The sequence below is a fragment of the Ambystoma mexicanum genome, chromosome 11 (assembly GCF_040938575.1).
Source record: "Ambystoma mexicanum isolate Mex_15411 chromosome 11, UKY_AmexF1_1, whole genome shotgun sequence".
In the NCBI taxonomy this organism is placed as follows: Eukaryota; Metazoa; Chordata; class Amphibia; order Caudata; family Ambystomatidae; genus Ambystoma; species Ambystoma mexicanum.
In genome coordinates this window covers 1,266,106,506-1,266,130,741 of record NC_090934.1, presented here as the reverse complement: position 1 = coordinate 1,266,130,741, position 24,236 = coordinate 1,266,106,506, and the positions used below count along the sequence as shown (strand labels likewise).

The window sequence follows — 24,236 nt, the reverse complement described above, 5'->3', positions numbered from 1 at the left end:
TCCTCAAAGATCCCAATATATCCATCCACCAATAAACAGACATTGCTCAGTTGTACATGAGAGTAAATAGGGTGCAGGACATCATTCATCTCTATGTTTAGCTAGCTATCATCCAGTCCTGGATGTTTACTGCTTACCTCAAACTAAACCCACCGAAGACTGAATTCTCACTCATTGGTCCACCTGCTAAAAACAACTTGTCAAACAATGAATCAATGATATCCACCTAGAAGGATCTGATCCGCACATACCAGACTCAGCAAATTCCTTAGGCTTCACTATTGACAGCAGCCTGTCTTTTCAGAATCACAGAGCCAAGAAGGGCCAAATAGCCTGGCTCAGAATCTCTACCCTTCAAAAAATCAAACCCTTCATCCCACCACAGGACCTCCGGACCGCATTGCAGGCCCTTATGGTCTCACACATCAATGGGGGAATTGCTCTCCTGACAGGGCTCCAAGCTGCTCACTTGGAACCCCTAAAAGAAGTCTACCATGCTGCCGCACGTATTATTACAGGAGAAGAGAAAGTTGACCGAATTACCTCCATCCTACACAAATTAAATTGGCTTCCTCACAAAACCAGGTACTGTTCAAGACTTCATGTATTATCTACAAAGCTTTCACGAGTAGCGCACCAGAATACCCGGTGGCTAAAGCCCACATATCTGGTGGCACAACCGGCTTGAATCACAACTTGTCTACAAAGAGAGGACCCACAAACAATTCTTCTCTTGTTATGCACCCACCCTCTGGAACTTCATCCTGGTGCTGGCTCGGAATGCACCACAATTCTCCAATTTCACAAATCTTTAAAAACATTGCTCTTTCAACAACTCCTGACCAAGGACTAATTCAAAGAGACACACAAACCATTGCACAGACCCCACAGTACTGCACTATTGTTAAAATATGGCAGCCCAAAATGCTGGCTACACACCCTCTGTACAATGCTCCGCTGCTCTTGAGTTAGGTCTGCACGTAATACAATAAAAAGAAAAACAAATAAAATAAAAGTGTATGGAGGGTCCCCTCTGAGTTTTGTGGGCTTTGAAAGAATGCTGGAATTTCTATTAACTAATTGACATGAAACTTGGAAATACATTTTGGTGAGAAACATGGATGTGCTCTTATCACTACCTTGTCCTTATGAATGGTTACAAATGGATCTTGAACTGACAGAGTTTGCAGTTCATTGACTCTTCTTATTGAAGTGATGGCTATTAGAAAAGCAGTGTTATAGGTGAGATACCTAATACTTGCTTTATGCATAGGTTCAAAAGGGGCCCCCAAACGTTTTGCAAGAATGACATTTAAGTCCCACCCCTTCTATGAAAGCTTTAACCACAAGAGCCTTCCACAAGGATACCCTGCTACGTGAAGTGGTGTATGCTGAGAGTGCAGCTAGATGGACTTTAAGAGCATTAAACACTACCCCTGAGTCCAATGAGTATACCAGGTGGTGTATTATATCAGAAGGTGAAGAGTCTATGGCGTTGACATTAACCCTAAGTTACTAGTGGAATCCAGACGTGGACCCCTTGCTCACTATTCTTAGAGAGGCACAGCCGCACCCTACTGATGAGGTTCAACCAGACCGAAACACGTGTCTGGGGTTGCTGTTAGTACTCTTGTTCAGAAGAGAATTGCCTAGCATTTTGGTGCTGGACTGCCCCAGGGCAGGACAAAGACTGATATGTTTGGGATATTTCTTCTCTGTGAAAGATAGTGAGCTAAAGACTCTGGGTAAGGCTCTTGTAACCAGGACTCATGTCTGGCAGAGAGTCTCCCAGGACCCCCCCTTGTTATTTGCATTAGTTCTTTTGCACCACGATACAAAGCTTTTCCATTTGTTAAAGTAACAATGCCTTGTGCTTGGTTTATGTGCTTCCTTTAAGATGTTCATGCATCTTTGAGGCAAGTTTAGATGTCCACCTCTGAAGCCAAGCAGCCAAGTTCCGTGTTCATGGGTGTGGATGGAGGGTTGTTCCCTGATGCTGGGACAACATGTTTTAAGGGCTCAGCAGTTTGACTGGTAGGCAAAAAAACCTTATGAGTAGGTGTGAGAACCATGTTTTACGTGCCCACTTGGAGCTGTGAGGATCATTGTGAGATGTTCCTGGTGCATCTTGTGGACTATCATGTTGAGTAATGGTGTTGGGGGAACAGTGTACGCATATCTCCCTGACCTACTGATCCACAGTGCGTTTTCCTTGGACCCTGTTTGGGTAAACCTGGATGTGTAATCAGGGCATCTTGCGTTCTCTTATGTTGCAAAGAGATCTATGTCTGGATGCCACCAGTGTTTGAAGACATTATGTAGAATGTCTGAGTTCATGTTACATTGGCAGCTGTATGTTTCTGCTTAACACGTCTGCTCAGCAGTTGTGTTACACTGGAACATGTTGTGATAGGAGGAAGATGTCTTTGTTTATAGACCAATTCCAAATACTCTGAGCTAGTCTGGACAGACTTGACGAGTGTGATCCACCTTGTTTGTTTATGTAAAATATGGCTGTTGTGCTGTCTGTGAGGACTAGAACTGTTTACCATGACAGTTGGTGTTGAAAGCTTGTAGGGCTTTGAACACTGCCTGTAATTCTAGAAGGTGATATGCTTCTTTGACATTGATTGTATCCACGTGCTATGGACTGTATGGTGGAGATAATGTGCTCCCCACCCTGACAGTGATGCGTTTGTTTTTACAGTGGCTCCCACTGCAAGGATGAGAAAAGGTTTGCCTTTTAACACGTTCACCTTTGCCCATCAGTACAGTGCCTTTACTCTAGTCGGCAAAATAACCACTAGATCATCACAGTGACCATTGCTTCACCGGCCACTCATGTATTGGATGCATGCGCAACCTTGCTTGTGGTACCACTTAAGATGCAGGAATTCATCATTGTGTGAAGGTGCATAATCCTTCAGACAGCTATCTGATGACCGGCTGTGTAACTGGGAATTTGCAACAGCATGTTTTGTACTCTTTCCTCGGAGGGGAAAACTAGGGTGCTGCTTGTATGAATTACTGCGCCTAAAAACTGTTTGGTCTGACAGAGAACAAGACTTGATTTTATTTCGTTGATTGAAAAACCCAGCCGTAACAATAGGTTGATAGTGTCTTGGGTGTGTTGCTGATACATTAGTGGTGTGTCCCCTGTTATCAGCCAGTCGACCAAATAAGGGTACTCTGAAATTGATTGCCTCTGTAAGTGGGCTGCCACAACTGCTAGAACCTTCGTAAACACCCGAAGGGCTGAGGTTATGATGGATGGAAGCACCATGAACTGGTAGTGAGTGGAACCTACCTTAAACCTTAGGTACTTTTCGGTGAGCTGGCAACATTGAAATAGGAAAGTATGCATCTTTCATGTCCAATGTTGCCATGTAATCCCCTTTTATCAAAAGAGGGATGACCTCCTGTAGGGTTGTCAATCAGAACATTTGTGGCTTTTCTGTGAAACCAAAGGGTGTCTCACTGACCAATCCCTTGGGATTTATCATCCAGGTCACCGGGGCATGGACATCGCAATTGGATCCAGACCCTGGGGATTGACCACTGCGGGAGGATCACCTGGGTGAGGGGTCCCTGGGGAGTGGGAGTGGGGCACCCGGACGAGAGATGTGGTATCCTTGTGCTCATTTTCCTGTAGAACACCCTCATTCCATTTTCTAACTAACAACATTTTAAGTGCTTGTTGGGTTGCCGCGAAATCACGAGCGAAAGCACAGTGTAACAAGAATGAAGAATGCCGAGACTGTGTGTGAGAGAAGCCGTCAAAGAAATCTGAAGCACTTGAGAGTGTAACCGAAAGAGGAGGCGAAAAGTCAAAGTAGTCATACAAGGGTAAAGTCAAGGGTATAAGCCCCCCCCCTTGAACGCCTTTGACAAAAGGTAAAACGGAGTATAAAGCTAACCTAAGGAATTATTAGCCCTGCAATGCTAACTAAGAACTGCAGATACCAGAAGGCTTTGGGAGAGGAGGCTGGTATAAACCTTTGAACTGTATCCAGCATTGTGGGCTGTGCGTAGGACGGCAGCCGTGAGAAAGAGAAGCATGATTGTTGAAAGTAAAAGCAATCACTACAATATAACAGAGTGACCCGGCGAGATGCGATCGCCTAGCAGAAGTCTCTGTATTGAACTGGCAAGTTCTTTGAAGTGAAAGCGTGAAAGATTGCAAAGTAGCAAGTGTGCTGTTAGTGGTTAGAAGGCTTGCACCCGATTGAAGGAAGCCACAACTGCCTTCAGAAAAGGCATGATCCCTCGAATCAATGTCTTTTGCTTCGCATCACAAAAGTTTTCCTAAGCTCTCACCATGCGGGATTCCCCTTTCTCGTGATACCCCTTCGCTGGGTTCAACTTTCTCTTTACACCACTGTTCAGTCACTTTATCAAAATGCAGGATTCACTTTCCCTTGCTTTCACTTGGCATCCCTCCGTCGGGTTCACTGCAGCCTTCAAATTACAGTTCAGTTAAATTTACCAGTTCTACTAGCTTATAACACTCAGGAGCTCTTAATGTCTTTTTAAACAAATATTTGGTGCACTTCCACCGATTCACTCAAGACCCCCTCCTACCTTTTCTGAAGAATCTGCTTCCTGATGCCTATAGACTCAAGGGGTGCTTACAGTCATGCCACTGTTCCTCCCTGTCCCGTGGTGTAATATGGGGAAGGGAGTGCACTAGTTCAGCGGTCCTGAACTACCTAAACCCTTTTGGACATTTCACTTTGCACTACACTCTTTTCTTATACATATCATTGTACCACACCCTTTTGTTATAGAGAGTAAGGATTTGGCAATAGGTTTATTAGTATAAGCCATTTTGTTTTGACACAACACCACTAGGACAGCATTTTCTTTACTTTGATGATCATAGCTTGCACCCATCTTAAATTTAGGTTTACATTAGGTGTTTTCTCACCCATATACTGTTCAATAAACACCCTTGGATTGTACTCCTTGAGTCTGTCGTATTACTGATAACCATGCCTTCCTTACATTTTACATATGTGTTGGCAGGTCTTAGATGCAGAACTGGACGTTTTGTTTTGTCTTTCTTCGGCATGCAGGAATTTCAAATCTGAGTGTTGTGCATTTGCTGTTGTGTCTGCAATTTAGGTGTTTCCCTCTATCCAGGATTCCCTCCATCCAGCATTGTGTTCCCAGCTCTGGGTGCTTCACCGCCCCTGCTGAGTTCAGCTCAAGCCTCTGTCTAGCATTACAGCTGTGCTCCGAGTGAACCCCACTAATACACTCATCCCTCTGCGTTCACCTCTCAAACTATAAACCAAACACCCCCATACCTCTACAGCACAACAAACACCCACTTTTAAATAGTGATTCCCTCCCATGCCTGGATCTAATTTGAAATGCGCTCCCAACTGGGGAGATATGGGAGGGAACCTGTATGTGCTCATCATTGTTTGGAGGGAGTGGCTGCGCCCCTAGCGGCTTGGCCTCTGCTTTGACTACGGCCATGTCCACTGTACTTTTTCCCGCCAATATGTTTCTTTTGGACCCACTAGGTGGCCACCAGATGCTATTCACACAATTATTAATAACATTTTAATTTTTGAGGAATTGTTCCCATCATTTCCAGTTTGGGGGTGCTTTGACAATCACTTGGTTTATAAAATGTCATCCAAATCTGTCTAGCAAGTCAAAAGTGATTAGCCTCTCTCACCCTCTCTGCTGCAAAGCACCAAAACCGATATAAAGCTTTAAAGAACAAAGAGTACCCTGTTCTCTGTCGAATATTTTTAAAACAACTGGATGGATTTACCCCAAAGCTGTCAGGGAAATTGAGTCAACGCTTTGTGCCCAAATTGTTTCTCATTTGGTCCAAATCTGCCAAGCAGTTTTTACGCTAGGGCTGTTAAAAAAAATGAATTTTTTCTCTATGGATGAATACGATTAGGCTGAAAACAGAGATTTTATGTTTTCTTAATGACGTTTTAATTTCCTAACTAATCATTCCCAAAATGTACAATTTAGCTGGGCTCTTGATAAACTATTTTGGAAAATGTCCTACAAATCCATCCAGCAAGTCAAACGTTATTAGCCTCACTCAAGCTCTCTGCTGTAAAAAGCACCATGGCCGATATGAAGGTTTTAAGGAGCAGGGGTACCCACTTCTCTGTCAAATATTTTAAAATCTACTACATGGATTTATCCAAAACAGTTTAAGACATTTAAGGCTACACTTTGTGTCCAAGTTGTTTCTTATTTGGTTCACGTCCACCCAGTGGTTTTTAAGCTATGGCTGTTGAAAAACTGCACATTTTCTGTATGGGAAAATGAGTGGGCTGAAAACTGTGATACTGAGTGTTTTGGTTTCTTGATAATGTTGTCTTTTTATAATGTATTGTTCCCAAAATGTCCGTTTTGGAGGGGCCCTTGACAAACATTTTGTTTTGAAAACGTCATCCAAATACATCCCGCAAGTCAAAGGTTATTAGCAATAGAATTTTGGGGAAAAATTGATGCTTTTTAATCTCTGAAAACCCTGTGAGTATCTTTGCTGCAAAGCACCATGGGAGATGTCACTATAATTTTATGAGAAGTTGGCAAATCCTTCTCTGTCAATATTTAAAAAACTACTGGACGCAATAACCCCAGACCTCCAGCCTCCTGTAAATCAAGTCAACGCTTCATGCCCAAGTTGTTTCGTGGGAAAAGATGGCTGCTTTTTCATTTCTGAAAGTCCTGTCAGCCTCTCTGCTGCAAAGCAGCATGGGTGATATATCACTATAATTTTGGGAGACGGGGCACTCCCTTCTTCATCATATATAAAAAAAACTGCTGAACGCAATAACCCAACCCCCATTGAGCTCCCACACCCAGAAATCGAGTAAACGCTTCATGCCCAAGTTGTTTCATACCTGGCCCTATTTCGTCCAGTGGTTTTCGCTGTGCACTCGACCCAAAATGTGACTTTTTCCTCTATGGGAAAATGAATGGGGACTAGGCCCATATTTTGTTTTTTAGTTTTCTTAATAATGTCTTTCTTTTTTAAAAGATCTTTACCAAACATCCTAGTCTGTTGGGAGGGTGCGGGGTGAGGTGGAATGTGTGGTGAGGTGTGGGGGTGGTTTGGGGGAGCTTGGGCATATGCACAATTTTGCTTGCAAAATGTCAGCCAAATCCGTCATACAAGTCAAACGTTATTAGCAATTCATTTTTCGGGTTTCCCATGTTACTTCATACTCAACTATAGTCGGGCGATTGCTGCACTATAGTATATATATATATATATAAAGAACAGCCGTACAAAGTACAATGCCAGTGCACTCCTCCAACAACATATGGCACAAATCAGCAAAGAGACAGTTCTTGTGGCACAGCTGATTACTTTATTCAAGGGATCCCTCAGCAGGGACATGGAAGCCATATAAAAGATTATGCGTTTTGCAACAACCTGTTGCTTGCTCGCATATATATATATATACATATATATATATATATCAGATTTCGAATAACAAAACCCTTGAAACTAGGCTACTGCCAGTAGTGATGACCATCTTAAATCATTCCTATATCCCTCCCCCCCAGTTAATATCCCCATCATTTCATTTCATATGCCACAGTGCATCCTTTCTGTAGTATCATGTATATGCTCATGGGCTTTACAACTGGGGGGAGGGGCGGGGCAGCAAGTTGCGATGGTCATCACTTCCAGCACTAGCTGAATTTCAGGGGTTTTGTTACGATAAAATCTTATCACCTTAACTCCCTCTTCGCTAAAGTATTTTTCACTGAATTTCAAGGCTTTTGCTATACTATAGTTTCTTCAAGGCCCACTAACTGCAGCCTTCTGCCTTGGCAGCTTTAGATGTTTCACCAATGATTTTAATAGAGGGAAGGGCGCTGGCCATGACCAGTTGCTCCAGCCTACTGGCTGAGGCTCATAACTCCCAAGTGACCTGCGAGTCCACTGCCCCTTTTCAGTGGTCCACAAACCATGGCTGATGGCATCAGCGTCCACCGGCCATGAAGTGTCCATTGTATTTCACTGGCCAATGCCTTGTCCATTGCACATGTTGCGCCAATTATTCCCAAAGACCCATTGTCCCTTGTCAGAGTAGTCTAAGTTTCCTGGCCACTTGATTAGCTAGGGCGCATGAGATACTGGATGATTTGGGGAATGTTTCAGCAACCACACTGGCCAACACTTAAGGTATTCCTGTATTGAATAGACGGTAACAGACACTCTGATTGTGAGGAGTGCGAGTCATTCCACCCAATCAGAGTGGCTGTGGCAGGGCCAACCTGGGCCCCTTGGACAGAATTTCAGTGGAGCAAATGGTGCCCAAGTCACCCTTTTGCTTACAGCTCCGTGGGATGGATGCTTCATCCTGCACTAGCTATATGTGGGATGTGGTTAGTAGTTGCAAGTTATTCATTGGTCTCCACTCTCCACCTTTGCTCTATTCATCGCTGTGACTTCTACTTGTCACGGCTTCTATGAGGTTTGGTTTTGGCTCAGTATGAGAGTAAAATATAAACAGGGAGATGTATCTACATTCTTAGGTCAGACACAAGCATCAGATGTTCCAAATAATTAGGGTGTGCCTGCTTCCTGATGAGTGGTCCGCCCTAGGCACCACTCAAGCTGTCAGATTCACCTTATGTGATAGTGTTGAGGCATAATGCAATGATTCATATGGGCAGGGCTGTAAGGAACTGGGTCGAAATCAGTGTGGCCACTGTAGATCTTTGTACCGCTGAAGGTGTATGGTGTTCTGAGATAACAGAGGCTTAGGAGCCAACTCTTGGAAAAACTCTGCAGTCACTCGGCGAACAGGGAGCTTGTTAGGTAAAGACACACGCGCCCTTATTAAGGCAGAGGGGCCTCATTCTGAGTTTGTCTGTAAATCAGCAGTAATGTGGCTGGATTACTGCCAAAATCGGTTACTGTTACCACCACTTGGTCCCAAGGGTTTACCTCGGGATTACAAATGGTGGTAAGCCAGTGTTAGACACCATTATAATAGTCCATGGGGATTTTGGAAGAATTCCACCGAATTTTGGCATTGAAGTGGAGAATTTACCATGATGCTGGAGGTTTGGTAACGGAATAACCACCCCTTTTTTACTGCTCTGCCCAACTTGGAATGAGGTTGATAGTCCTGAGACGGACAAAGAATACAATGCAGAAAATCCAGAGAAAGCAAAAAAGATCTTATTAAAATACATCCGTGCCTGGGATGTTAGAGTTCAATACGTATTATAACAGGGCCAAATGATACATTTCTAAGGCATTTTTAAAGTATTGGATGAAATTGATAAAATAGCTTTCATTGACAGGTCTGAACAGGAGCGCAACACAATAGGATGTCCTACTGTACCTAGAGCTATTATTCCTCTTCCTGTGTTGTTGCAATAACTTACGCAACACGGCATTGCCATGACATGTGACAACGGGTGTTGCTGCAGTACTTATCAGGGGGTGTTGCCCTCACATGTGTCAGGAAATCAGTTCCCACTGTATGCGCTCGTACGATAATTTATGCACAAAGTCACATTATGTGGAATTTATTAAGCACGCCTCTGCCATTTGCAGTGGAATCTTTTATGGAGGTGGTTGTGAGATTATGTGTGCCTGATGATGAAGAGGCCAAATGTTCTGGTGGCATCAGCATCATTAATTTCAAGTGCTCAGATATTTCACAATTAATGATTGCAGGTTCTCCTCTCTGAGGATTGATCAACATGACTTAATGAATATTAGCGGATGCAGTTCCTTATTGACCTCCTCTTAGCCAATCAGAATGTTTGGAGTGCAGTCAATAAACTACTGGTATTGGCAGCATTCCGAGCTTTCTGTCTTTAGAAGCAGACAGCGAAGCAACAATGCAATTTCCAGGCATGATGTTTTTCAACAAAACCCTTCCTTTCTGGGAGGAACATGTTTTGCTGCAGCATGCTATTTAACACACGAAAGAGAAAGCTAAAACATTGGAAAACATGTTCACTTTCTTATAGAAAAACTGTTTACTTTAATATGACAACTAATGCAGGCTCATGTTACACCTGTTCCAGTTCAAACGAGATGCAATTAAAATGCTTAATTTATGAAGACATACATGTCTGTATGGTTAATATTTTAAAAGTTTGTAATGAACCATAAAAAAAAGAAGACAGACATGTTATTTGAATACTACCCCCTTAAATATACCAACTCAGTAGTCTATTTACTTTTCAAACTCATAAAATAGCATGTTTTACTTCACCATCCCAACTCCAAAGCATCTATTCCTTCTGCCACCATGTGCTAATAGCCCTATAGACCTCAGCAGGGGGTCATTATTGCTTGGGATAGTGACCCTTCCCCAATTTATGTGGCAGAATATTATCCTCCGATAATGACTGCCCCCTCAGTCCATGAGGCTATATCGTCAGAGAAGCAATTTGTCAGGATGGGAGGACATAAAGGAGAGACTTCCTAGTTCCAGACACTGTAGCAGTGACCTCAGTCTCCCAATAGCAACATACGGATAGGAGAAGGGACATCATATATATCCTTTTCTGATTCCCTAATAAGGTTTCAGGACCCTCAGTGAAACAGCAGTTTAGACCATGTGAAACCTCACACAGAGAAGAATGCAATGGGGTGGACAACTGCTCATGGGCAAGGGTTGAGAGTACAATTGAACCCAGGCCTTTGAACCTAGAACATTGAAGGGGAGATGAGTACCCAAGCCTAGGCGTCTTGTACTTAAGTAGTCTCACAGAGGCAGGTGGGACATTTCTGGGCTTGCGTCCATGAAATAAGGGGCCATGTGACTTGCTTTTGTTCTATTTCTCACCCTCGAGCACGGGGTGGATTTCCATTTGTTTTGAAAAGCCACCACCCTCGCATGAGATCCAGAGAGTAGGAACTGCAAGGCAAGGCGTTAGTTTTAATTCTTAAGCAGGGAGTTAATTAGGATTTCTGATGGACCAAAGCATGAGCCCATAACCAACTGCAATCCCAATCTCTCAATATCTTTTGAACAAGTGAGTGGATTCTCAAATAATAGATCACAGCTGTGTATGTGAATCTACGAGCAGCGGCACGAGGATGAATCACAGTGTGGGACAATGATGACTTATGGCCATTAGGCATCTTCAGCAAATCAGGTGGCAGCATTTCACACAGCAGTCCAGTTGATGGTCAACATGCATGCAGGATGCTATACCTTTAAGATATGAAATTGACTTGACTGTGTACTCTAATTCTCTGTCCATGCCTGTTAGGATGAGCCCTTGATGGAGATATGCAATAGCTTGACTTAATGACTATACTAGACCTGAATATTTTGCCCTCACATGGCAGCTTATTTTCTGGAACACAATGCACTATTATCCAGCATGACATCAAGCAGGAGGCTGTTACGGCAGCAGATGAACATGCTACACTAGAGTCTAGGGGTCTTCAACATGCAACTCTCTGGATTTTCGGGACTACAAATCCTATGATCCTCCAACATTGACAATACTGGCTGTGGCTGACAGGAGTTGTAGTCCAAACTGCTAGAAGAGCCAAAGCTTGCATGCCACGGCACTAGCCATACTAATATTAATTTGGCCCGTCTGTTCTGGATGGACATGTGTATACTTGCTAGGTGCAACCAGAGGATACATAACTGCAAAAGAGGGAAACTGTTCATAACAGTGGGCATATGATATCTACGAGTATAGGTGTTAAGAAAGGAAGAAGGCAATGAATATGGCAAGGGAAATGTTTATACAATACCCAAGACTCGTGTGTACTAATACCCAGGAGTGCAAATAGAATGAAACAATAATACCAATATATGAAAAGGGATGTGGGATAAGCACTTAGAACCTCCTTATGACTGAAAGGAAAGTCGGCAAACTCCTTACCCACTATGCTATTACAGATACTGACAGCACTAAGCCCACGTAGAGGGCAAGCAAGGACAGGATCTGTGAGCTGACACTCTGGATGATACTGAATAAGGAACTTAGAAACAGTACTCACGAGGACCGGAAAGACCACTTGAATGTCAGTAAACCCACGAACCCAGTTGATCAAACAGGGACCCAGAAGGCTATAACAGCAATGGGTGGAGGATATCTAAATACATGAGACCCAAGTCAAGGGGCAAGTAGGAATTGTGATAATAGAATAGTGAGGAAAACAAAAGGCATTCACACAGGGACTAGTTACAACAGCACCCCACACCTAATAATCAATGGGAAATAAATGCAGAAGGGCAATGGAAAACATGCAATGGATCCCAATAGAAAGTAAGGATCAGGAGCAGGGACAATGATATCACAAAAGGAAACCTTCCCACCGATCCAAGGAGAAAAGGCAGGAAGCTAAATCAATAAAGGGAAAGACTAATGCATCAAGTTTTTCAGTAGCAAAGGACAGCATCAAAGAAACAGAGAACACAGGCAAATTGGGCAGCATCAAAGGGTAAAGCACAGAGAAAGGCTGCCTGCAGACATAGGAAGACAGAAAGGGAAATCCAGAAAGCAGAAATCAATTAAGCACATAAATCCGAAATCCAGGGCAAAGGAACAAGAAACAGGAACTAGGAACTAGGCACAAAAGCTAGGAACAAGGAACAAGGGACCAGTCACAACAGGAACACTGCAACAATGACCAGCGCTGGACTGAAGTAAACTGAGGCTTTTAAAGCTGCTTAACGAGCACACCCCTCAGGTGTGCCGCCTGCTGCACCTGCAGCCACAGGTGTTGCCTATCCTCCACCCAACCTTGTCCTGCAAGGGAGGAGGTGAGGCAGTGAGCCATGCATTCTGGGAAGCATAGTCATTAGATTAAAGTAGCATGCTGGCTGCCAAAAACCAGGAATGGATCCGGAAGGGAAGTAACTTGGAAAATAAGGTTTTAGCGCTCCCAATTCATCACAGCACTGTAGCATAAGGTTCGGAGGAAATGTCCAGTAGGGAAAAAACCCCAAAACATGCCCCCAAGTGACGGGAACGGGAGCGAAGGGAGCGCACCGTGACACTATACTCCCTCCCACGGCCGACTCCAGGCGGCCGTCACCCGCACAAAACATCTTCCTTCCATGACAGGAGCGCTTAGTCTTCGGAGGTGGCACTGACGGAAACGATGACCCGCGGGCAAAAGCAGAGGGACTGGAATGAATAGAATCAGGCCGCAGTCTAGAAGAGCCATAGGCAGGTTTTCGGTGAGGAAGAGACTCATGGGTCGAAGAAAGGCATGAAGGACTTGCAGGGCCCGAAGCAGAGTTGGAAGGTCCTGGAAGCTCAGTCTCTGGGAGCGAACACTCATACATCACTGAGGAGGAAGGCAGGCTGGTGCAACATGCTTTAGACAATGGTAGATGCTCTGGTAGCCTCCCTGCCGAGAGCGGACACACAGGAGGTGAGAGAATAGCAGGTTTCAGGAAATGTTCATGTTCAGAAAAAGAAGGTGGCGGCCGAGGTAGAGGTTCGGATCTTCTCCCATCATCCATCTGGTTCAAGGCCTGTGGTTGAGAGTGACCAAGGTTCGACTGCATCTGTTCCACACCTTGGGGGCCTGGAAGTCCAATGGGTTGTACAAGGCTGGCACTCCTGATGTCAGTCATGTAGCCACCTTGTTGCACGTGGGATACAACCGCAGGGACGTTTGGCATACCGATAGGAGTGATAGACGCAGTACTTGGTACATCAGGCACACTCGCAGCAGGAGCAATAACAGGCACATCTTGAACTGCAGCAGTCATACCCTTCCTTTGGCTACTTGCACCCGACTGGTGCTGCAGCTGGGGGGCTGTGCCCGTCCCCTCCCTCAGGCTCATGTGGGATCCAGCAACAAGAAAGCTGTCAAGCGGCTGATCCAAACCGGCCCCCAAATGCGAACCGTCCATCCCACTATCCTGGTCGGCTACTTGTTCGGTGACTGGGCCATGGCGGATGGTATCTGTCTCCCTCTCGTAAAACTCCAGGCAAGTCCAACGGCCTCGCATGTAAGGCCCTCCCGAGTCGTGATCCAGCTTGATGTTTCTGAAGAGAGAGCTGGCAGAAGTCTCAGACTCAGATGTTGCATATTCGGGAGGCGCTGATGCTACAGTCAAGCAGTTGGGAGAATCAACTTGTGTAAAAGGCAGGCATTCTCGTGATTCCCCTGAAGCATAAGAAGGGCAGGCTGGACGTTCATCCGTAATAAATGGTTGGGATTCAGGAGGTAATTCTGAAGTAGAAGAATATGCAACATGATCAGACAGAGTAGACAGGTGAACCTCCGATATTGGCAGCGAGGCTGAGCAGGATACAGGTCTCTCATGAACTGAAGCCAAACTAGCAGTAGGATCTGGGACCGAAGACATGCACTCAGGATGTGCTACCGGAGGCTCCATGGCTAAAGGATAATCCGCTGGATGAGTCACTGTAGCCAAAAACAAGCATGCCAGAGGAAATTCTGAGGCTGAGGGCATGAAAGCTGGAGCCGTCTCGTTAGCTGAAGACAAACTTGTCAAGGTCTTTGGCTCTGACCACGTACATGGTGAAGGCTCTTGAGTGACTGGCAGACATAGCAATTGTTCATTGATTGAAGACAACTGTGTCAATGATGACTGCAGAGCCGTGGACTGGATAATCGAAGAGTCAATGGTTGTAGGAGGACAAACTGAAGTCCCAGAAGTCGACAGACATATGTGTGGCTCAGGAATGGAAAGCACCTTTAGGGCGGTTGACTCCTTGGCACCAGTAACCAAAGACTGAGCTGTACCCATGTCGTCCCTCTCCTTAGTGGTTGACACAGAGTCTCTTCCTTTGTAGAAGTCAAAATCAACCAGAGGAATCACCATAGTAAAGTCGCTGGTAATCAAGATTTCGTCAAATGTCCATTCCTCTGTCTTAGCTTCTGAAAGTGGCATATTAACAATCAACAGTTCAGGAATCGCCTGTCGGGTCTTTGGTTCAGTATTCTGTGGAATGAGTCCATCAGAACAAGAATTCTGTACTGTCTTTGACTGTTCGTTGTGACAATAATTGGCAGAAGGAGGAGCGAACACAGAGGTAGCATCGTTCTCCACATCAGCTTGAATGTCTACTTCAGTCTCAGCAGCTAGATCAAGGGCAGAACCTAAGCCTACAGTAGTGACTGATTCTGTGTATGCCACCATTGTGGATTGTGTTTGGAAATCAGAAGCATGTATGTGTTCACGCTCAGAATTATGACAAACTGCTACACAGGAAATCTTAGGTAAAGGAGTGACTTGTAAATCTTCAGCTAACAGTAATTCCTGACAAACGGTAGAACAATTGTCAGAACCTGTGCCCTGAATAAGTGCTTTGCTAGAAAAAGGACTTTCACTCCCAATAGATTTTACGTATTGACAAGTATCATGACCTACAAAAATCTCCACACTCAGGGACTGAACAGTATTCACTTCATCAACGGATAAAGTTTGAGGTGTATTCAGAAAAGACTGTAAGGTTTTATTCTCCTCTTGTAAAGTAATGTATTCTTGTTTTAACTCCTCAAGTTCAGCTTTTAGCATGCCCCGCCTTAACTGTACATCCCTATCAGTAGGCACAGGGGAAGGCATGGTGGCATCAGGGATGGATCCTGCCCTAGCCATCAGGATGTGCACTGATTGTACATTGTCATTTACTGCTTGCAATTTTTGTGATCTATACTCTCTTTTACCGACTTGGTCTGTGTTTCCCTCAAGCAGACTACTGACATCAGACCTCTTGGCATTAGGGACTACAGTAAGTACTTGTGCAGAGGAGTAAGCAGTAGACTGAGGGCTGAAAACAGAAGATATGCAAGGAACCCCTCCATTCTTTATGTTTGAATCATGAAACTGTTCAATCTGAGATAAAGCACAACCGGAATCATTGGGTTCAACAACAGAGGTACTCGTGTGTAATAAATCTAGCAGTGTGTTGTTTTCCGCTGCTAAGGCTTGTGCGGACATAGAATCTGGATCAAAATTAAAGACAGAACTAGGATCAGGCAATGTACGATGGTCCATCCTGTGGGAGAAATACTTTGCACGTAAATACCCATTCGTGACAAGGAGTTCATTTAAGTCAGGATCAGTGATTTGATTGTCACAGGTAAACGTAAGGGAAGCTTTCTGTACAAACTTGTTAGTGGCCTTGCTGTCTTTCTTTCTTAAACTGGCCATATTTAAACGGGAATAAGGGCTGGTCATTCTGTTAAGAAAGGAAGGAGGCAATGAATATGGCAAGGGAAATGTGCATACAATACCCAAGACTCGTGTGTACTAAAACCCAGGAGTGCAAATAGAATGAAACAATAATACCAATATATGAAAAGGGATGTGGGATAAGCACTTAGAACCTCCTTATGACTGAAAGGAAAGTCGGCAAACTCCTTACCCACTATGCTATTACAGATACTGACAGCACTAAGCCCACGTAGAGGGCAAGCAAGGACAGGATCTGTGAGCTGACACTCTGGATGATACTAAATAAGGAACTTAGAAACAGTACTCACGAGGACCGGAAAGACCACTTGAATGTCAGTAAACCCACGAACCCAGTTGATCAAACAGGGACCAAGGAGGCTATAACAGCAATGGGTGGAGGATAACTAAATACATAAGACCCAAGTCAAGGGGCAAGTAGGAATTGTGATAATAGAATAGTGAGGAAAACAAAAGGCATTCACACAGGGACTAGTTACAACAGCACCCCACACCTAATAATCAATGGGAAATAAATGCAGAAGTGCAATGGAAAACATGGAATGGATCCCAATAGAAAGTAAGGATCAGGAGCAGGGACAATGATATCACAAAAGGAAACCTTCCCATCCATCCAAGGAGAAAAGGCAGGAAGCTAAATCAATAAAGGGAAAGACTAATGCATCAAGTTTTTCAGTAGCAAAGGACAGCATCAAAGAAACAGAGAACACAGGCAAATTGGGCAGCATCAAAGGGTAAAGCACAGAGAAAGGCTGCCTGCAGACATAGGAAGACAGAAAGGGAAATCCAGAAAGCAGAAATCAATTAAGCACATAAATCTGAAATCCAGGGCAGAGGAACAAGAAACAGGAACTAGGAACTAGGCACAAAAGCTAGGAACAAGGGACCAGTCACAACAGGAACACTGCAACAATGACCAGCGCTGGACTGAACTAAACTGAGGCTTTTAAAGCTGCTTAACAAGCACACCCCTCAGGTGTGCCGCCTGCTGCACCTGCAGCCACAGGTGTTGCCTATCCTCCACCCAACCTTGTCCTGCAAGGGAGGAGGTGAGGCAGTGAGCCAGGCATTCTGGGAAGCATAGTCATTAGATTAAAGTAGCATGCTGGCTGCCAAAAACCAGGAATGGATCCGGAAGGGAAGTAACTTGGAAAATAAGGTTTTAGCGCTCCCAATTCATCACAGCACTGTAGCATAAGGTTCGGAGGAAATGTCCAGTAGGGAAAAAACCCCAAAATATGCCCCCAAGTGACGGGAATGGGAGCGAAGGGAGCGAGCCGTGACAATAGGTTGAATGGCTTCAAAATGCATAGCACGACTCCACATGGCACAATTCCCAGTCTGCACATTCAGTGTGGAAACCACCACAAACACCCTTCTCCACCACTCCGATCCCATGAAGATAAGGCTCACCTGTGGTCCAGGAGAACACGTTCTGCTGAACATCCTCAGTCTGTGCGTAGGTTACCGCCAATAGGACCTTCTGGAAGGTGGTGTTCTTGATCACTTCTACTTCCTGTTTTGTGAACAGCCTGTGGTGGAAACATCAGGGTAGAGTTACCACAAAGAGCCCAGGACAACAGATTTGCTTGAAACTGTGGACATTAAGAACTGTGATTAGAGATCTGATTAGGAAAACGAGTTACCTGCATGGGAACATCCCTAAGGCTGTTGGGAACATCATGACTTTGCAGGAGGGTTACCAATAATGACCTGGCTTGTTTCAGCCAACGTGTGCTCATTCACCAAGTGCCTCAGACCCCAATTGTGGAAGCATGTACTCCTTTTTCTTTGCTTCCCTTGTTTTTCATATGCTGTGACCCTTTTGCCAGAATGACACAGTGTGCTGTTGTACAATTGCTTGTATGAAAAGCTAACCTTCCAAGGCGTTCACTTTACTTTACTTTTATTATTTATAACGCGTAGACCATGGACCCGTGAGCTTAAGGGTGCAACGACCAAAAAACAAAAGACAATAGAAAAGAGAAAGAAGAGACGTCATAACCAGAAACAGGTCTTCAGAGATCTTCAAACAAGCATCACGTAAACAGATGAGTTTTAAGTTTCTTCCTAAATAATTCAGTGGACATCTAGGCACCTCAGGTTCAGAGGAAAGCCATTTCAAACTTTAGGGGCTACGTATTGAAAGGACCCCCTGGAAGCATTCGAGGTTCTGCACCTAGGAAGAGCCAACGGATCAGTATTACTTGATCTGAGGGTTCGCGTACAGGTTTTTCTTTCAGAAGATCCTGAAGACAGACCAGCATCTTACCCTGTCGACATTTCTAAGTGATAACCAGGAGACGAAACAGACATCTTGACTCCACGGGGAGCCAGTGCAGAGCACGTCTAGCCACCGAGACATCATCTCTACGAGCAAACGCCACGCAACTGCTGGGTAATTATGAAAGGCGCAATCCTTACCTCATCACAACAGGACGGTATGGGAAGAATAAGAATGACAGGCCTTCAGTTCGCAAAGGCATACCATGGTGACACTATCAAGGAAAGGGAGAGGCCTTCAACATCGGACACTGCGATAAAAGGAGGAGTGTGCCAGAGCTGAAAGGTTATAAATGTTATTGTAATTTGGGAATTTCGTATTTCAATATAGTGTGAAAACTCACCACCTCCTATTCGACTGCACTGTTGGGAGTGGAAAGGTCAGGCGGCCAACTTACTGTTGTTGGGGGAGGTCAGTGGAATCTTCTCCTTCGCCTCTTTGTGTTGGAGCTCAGCAGGGCATTTGTCTCATGTTTTCAAAATGTTCTGGTGCAATTCCATGTAGGGTGCTCAGTGACCCTACAGGACGTGGCATCACATGACTTTAATACCCAAGGACATTACAGGAAGAGGCATTGCACTTCCATTGACCTAGTGGAACCGTAGGAAGTGACATCATATGTTGTGAGTAGTCCCCACAGCATCACTAGTTATCTTATACCAAGCACTTTACTGTGCCGGATGTGGCCGCCTGTACCCTGTGCCAGCCCTATCCAATACTCAGGGCATGGACGGCCACATCCTGGCCGCACCCCCTGTACTTGTGGGTGCTGCATTTCAGCGGGATCAGTGATGAAGTGAAGCGGTTAAACCTCAGAGGCACCTCATTAGATGTTATCACACAGATAAACCTCAGAGACACCTCATTGGAGATTATCACACAGAATCACTAATTTCAATGGAATTAATAACAATTACTTGACAAAGCCAATAACTTCAATAAAAACTGAACATTTTTGGATCTACGGCATGAATAGATTCCACACTTCTAAATCCAAGTGTCTAATTATTTTTGGGGAAATAATTGTATTTCTTTTTTTGAATGAATCGGGGATATACTGTTGAGTTGTTATTGTTGTAAAAGAGTGTAACTGTTTTGTTTAAAATTAGTACACTTCATTTTAAAAGTAAACATAAATATAACCACAAAAGCAGACTGAAATGCAAACGGATTTCCTATAAATATGCTGACGTGTACAGAGTAATCCAGAAAATAAAACTTAACATGGTGTTGGGGGTGCATGGAGATTGAAACACTCACATAAAAGAGGCTTAGTGTTCTCACCAAGTGCTAAAGCGAGGCAGGATATATAAGGCAAACCGCCATGGTCAAATATGGAAGCATCAATTTAGGAGGCAGGTTCATGGCACCTCTGGGCTGCAAATCATCATTTACAGTTGGATTATGGGGAGCTCTGCGGATGTTTTTTTTAATTCTGGATTTTGCATATGTTGCAGCTTTACTTTCGGGCTTTAAATATTTGCCATTTTATCTCTGTACTTATTATCAAGAGGTGGGGGAGTTAAAGAATTCATGGGTAAAGCCGAGCCATGAGTCAAGGCTTGGGGCAAAAGTCAAATGTGAGCTAAGCTAGAAAAAGATGCATACGCTGTCATCTGTGTCTCCACCCCCAAACCCAAAACACATACCTGTCCTCCTGCATCCTCAACCCCTAATACAAAAACCCAATACGTGACATCCTCCTCCCTGCACCAGACAACACAAATCCATACCTGATGTTCTACCGCCCTGCCCTCATAACAGGAAACCTATTCCTAGTATCCCAATGTTGGAAGATATAGCACAGAGAGATAGCAGAGGAGAGCTGGGATAAGCTCTTGGCAGCAGCAGGACAAAATAGCTCTAGGGAGTTTTGGTCACTGGTATCTAGGAATACAAAGATACTTGATCTGGGAACTCGCAAGCTCCCGGAACAACATATCCTGGAAGTCAATTGGTTAGGTCATTTCTGTTCCCTATACTCTATCGGGCAAGAAAGGCATGGTGGGTGAGATCATTATATCTTGGGGAGTTTTAAATCACTGGACCTGTTTGCCTTGGAGGAGTTATATTTGGCTCTCTCGAGGTAAAGATCGCTTAAGTCCCCATGGCTAGATTGGGTACCAAAGGATATTTTCATGAGTCAGCAGGATGTTTGGATACCTCTTTTATTAATGCCCTGATAGCCAGAGATGACCTTCCTACAAGTTGGCATATGGGCATTATAGTCCCTATTTTAAAAAAAGAACATTTGTGTGATCCCAGTGCCTATCGCCCAGTGACGCTTTTAGATGGAACATCAACACTCTTTGCTGGCTTACTTCTCAAAAGATTTGAGGCATGGGGCAAGGGAAATAACAGCATTGCAGACAAGAAACATTCTTTTAGGCCAGGTACCAGCGCAATTTTCCAAGACCCACATTTGTTCCTGATTCTTGCCAGGTAGGCAAGGTTAAGATCTTGGAGGCTCCTATCTACGTGGCCTTTATGGATCTGAGTTCAGCTTTTGACCATATTGATAGGAACCTCCTTTGGCTAACACTGCAGGATCTGGGCTTACCAACATCTTTTCTACAGGCAATTGTGGCCCCCCATGAAAATTCTGGGGTGAGGGTTTACTTCGGCATGGGAAGAGAGCTAAGTGAGGAAATACAGGTCAGGAAAGGGGAGTGCCATGAGTGTGTCCTGGCCCCCATTCTATTTAATATGTACACTTACTCTGTCAGAGAGTTCTTGCTCTCCCTTGAGGCTGATGTGCCAAGATGTATGGGGAGAAGACTTCCAGTACTTAGCTATGTAGACAATGTGGTTTTAATAGAAACTACCCCCATATCTCTTGACTGGTCGATGGGTGTAGGGTTTACATGACAGATAGGGTTTGTGAGGGGTCAGAAATGTGAGGCAGACAACTTTGTGAAGGTTTTTCAAAAGATACCATTTTATTAACTCCAAAAGGTTGAATAAACACCTCACTATACCTATCCGGACAAAGGTTTCCCTGCCTATCAAAATAAACTAAAGGAAACACTCTAACAAAAGGTTTCTGTCACTCACACTTGTACATACACCAACCTAACAAGGTCATGTATGGCACTTCGAATGTAACAGAAATAGCAGATCTATTCACAACCAGATAACAGTCTCTTCTTATAATCTAGGTGAATTCCCATTCCCCAGATTCAAAGAGGATACCAATCAAACGTTCAAAGGAATAAGGAAATTCTGTCTTGGAACAAAAGTTCCAATAGAGTTCCTTTTGTTCGAACTTGAACTTCCACCAACAGTTCACAATGTTCAACAAGTTTTTCCTCTTTCCACTTGTGATCAAAAAGTTCAAAGCAACTTCTTCTCATAAACCCAGAACACTTCCATAGTTCATTAGGGTCAACAACAATGTCTTTGTCAGGATCATTCTCACACACTGGCAATACGATTTATAAACACTTAGATTCTGAATTGCCCTCTCTTGCCTTTGACAATGTTGGTTGTTTTTAATTTGCCTTGTTATTATACTCTTTTGGCATTGGCAATTGTTGTTTGTATTGGTTTCTTGTAATATTTCCCTGCCTTGTTGCTGGCAATTGTTTGGACCCACATAAATACATCACACCTTTCTGGTCTGCTTGTCCAGTTCATTTTCTGCCACCTCTACCTCTTAAAGTCAGCTTGATATTTAAACTGATTATTTTTCTGCTTTATATATGTCAGGCTTTCCAAATGATGCTGGTTTTGTCACTTCAATCTTTTTATATTAGTTTCAAATTCAAAGTATCTAGACTTGACCAGTGGGTGATCACCAAGCGCTTCGGGTCACAATACAGTAGTGAACTCACCGAGTCTGGTGTGCGCATCTGCTAACTCTGCTGCCTCTGGGTCTTCTGCTTCTGCTGCTGTACACAGCCTGGCAACCTGCTTTTCTTGGTCCCTGGCGGTCCACGCCAGTCAGTAAAGGAGAGTTCCTCACTCAATGGGCTCGCCGGTGCTCGCTGCCACCAGAGCCCAACTCACTTTGGGGGAAGCTTTTAAAGTTCACGCTTCCCTCAACGTGACCTCTGCAGCCTCAGTCTTCAGAAGGAAAGCTTTCAAGTCCCACCCTTCCTGCTGCGCGACCTCTGCAATCAAGGGGTCTCGAGGCAGAGACCCTCTCAGGACCGGCTTCTGCTCGTGACACGACAGTGGTTCCAGTGCCCCTGCTATCCTCCAGCTTCTGCTGCAAAGAGGAGGTGCTGCGACTGCGCCACCTCCTGCTACTACTTTCTATGGCCTGCATCTGAGGGGGCCTTGTACTATGATTGAAACGCCATGGTTTTTCTTTTCTTTCTTCTTTTCTTTTTACTTTTGTACTTCACTTTTGGGATAAATATTGTACACCGGTATGGTTTAAACCTCATCGTATCTTGGCTGAGACTATATGATGGCCATTCAATGGCATGTTGGATAATATTGGCTTTATATATTCACCTATACGAATACAGCTGGATATATATATATATACATATATATACATGTGTGACAATATCATATTAATCATATGACATAAGACTACCCTGATGAAGGACTAATGAAAGTCCGGAATGTACTGGCAGCTATCTGCATCTGCAAACAATTTATTTGATTAAAATTCATAAAATATATCAAACACGTTTATTTTTGATATATCCATCTATGAAAACAAAAGACTGCGAGACGTTTACCTTTAATATCATGTACTGAATTACATTCACACAACCAAAAGAGTGGTTATAAGGGTGGGTAGCCCACACCAAAGGCTAATCAGCATAGGTCATTTATTTGCTACACCCTTGTAATCCTCCCAGTCTCTCTCAGATGTGGGTCATTAACACCATTAGGCTGCAATTTGCAGCCTTGTGCCTCTGTATCCCTCTTCTTCATCCCAGTACTGTGGGCATTGTGGGACTTGAAGTCCACAAAGTGCAACTCATATTTTCTCATGGAAATACCACTACCACAATCTTTTATTCCCTTAATTATATTCCCTAAAGGAGCAGTACAAGGCATCAGTGAAAAGGATGGCTTTACAGAGGAATTATGTTTTTGGAGTCTAAATTCTTATTATTTAAAGACGCATATGTAATATTACGCTGGAGGTTATAGGAGTTTTAATCTCTATGAATGCCAGTGACTTTAAAAGGGCTTTTCTTACACCTTTGCATAACTAGTTGCGATTGTTTTCACCCACATTCCGATAGTTAGCTTGGGGAATAAAAAGCTCTTTCTTACAGCAAGCTATTGCATATTCTGGTATCCATATTTCCTTCTTTAAGGAAGACAAACTCTGCATCTCACCCAGCAGAGTCCTCCTTTTCCCCTGGGCCCCTTCCCCTCTCAGGCAATCCTCCTGGCTAACACCACCAGGATCAGTAAGCGGCTGCCTTGCCCTGGCCACCTGGGAGGAGACTTCAGGTAGGGTCTTTGTGAGGACTCTGCCGGATTCATCACAGGGTCTAAAGATAAACACAAACAAATGCCGAGTAATGTGCCTTTCTGCGAGAGCAAAGCCTGCACCAAGAATCCAATTGGATGGGCTGCAGGTTGAGATCTGTAAAGGTTTCGACTACTTTGGTCTCAGATGTAACGATACATTAAATTGGAGTTACCACTTACACAAACTGGGGACTAAAATGAGGTGGACAATGGGTGGAATTTTCATGTTCGCTAAGAACCCTGGGCATTCTTCACCAACCCAGATGGTAACCATCTACAAAGAGAAGGCTGTAGCAGTAGCGCCATATAGATGACAGTACTTATTTTTTTTT

At 44.1% G+C, this 24,236-nt stretch overlaps 1 protein-coding gene across 2 annotated transcripts in view; it reads right to left on the bottom strand.

Annotated features, from left to right (window-relative positions):
- Positions 1-24,236, bottom strand: part of LOC138504310 (dual oxidase 1-like) — a 1,064,761-nt gene that overhangs the window by 276,838 nt on the left and 763,687 nt on the right. For both annotated transcript variants that reach the window (XM_069624719.1, XM_069624718.1), the window contains exon 14: positions 17,589-17,707. In XM_069624719.1, the coding sequence (XP_069480820.1) occupies positions 17,589-17,707 (119 nt within the window). The remainder of the gene's footprint in view (positions 1-17,588; positions 17,708-24,236) is intronic.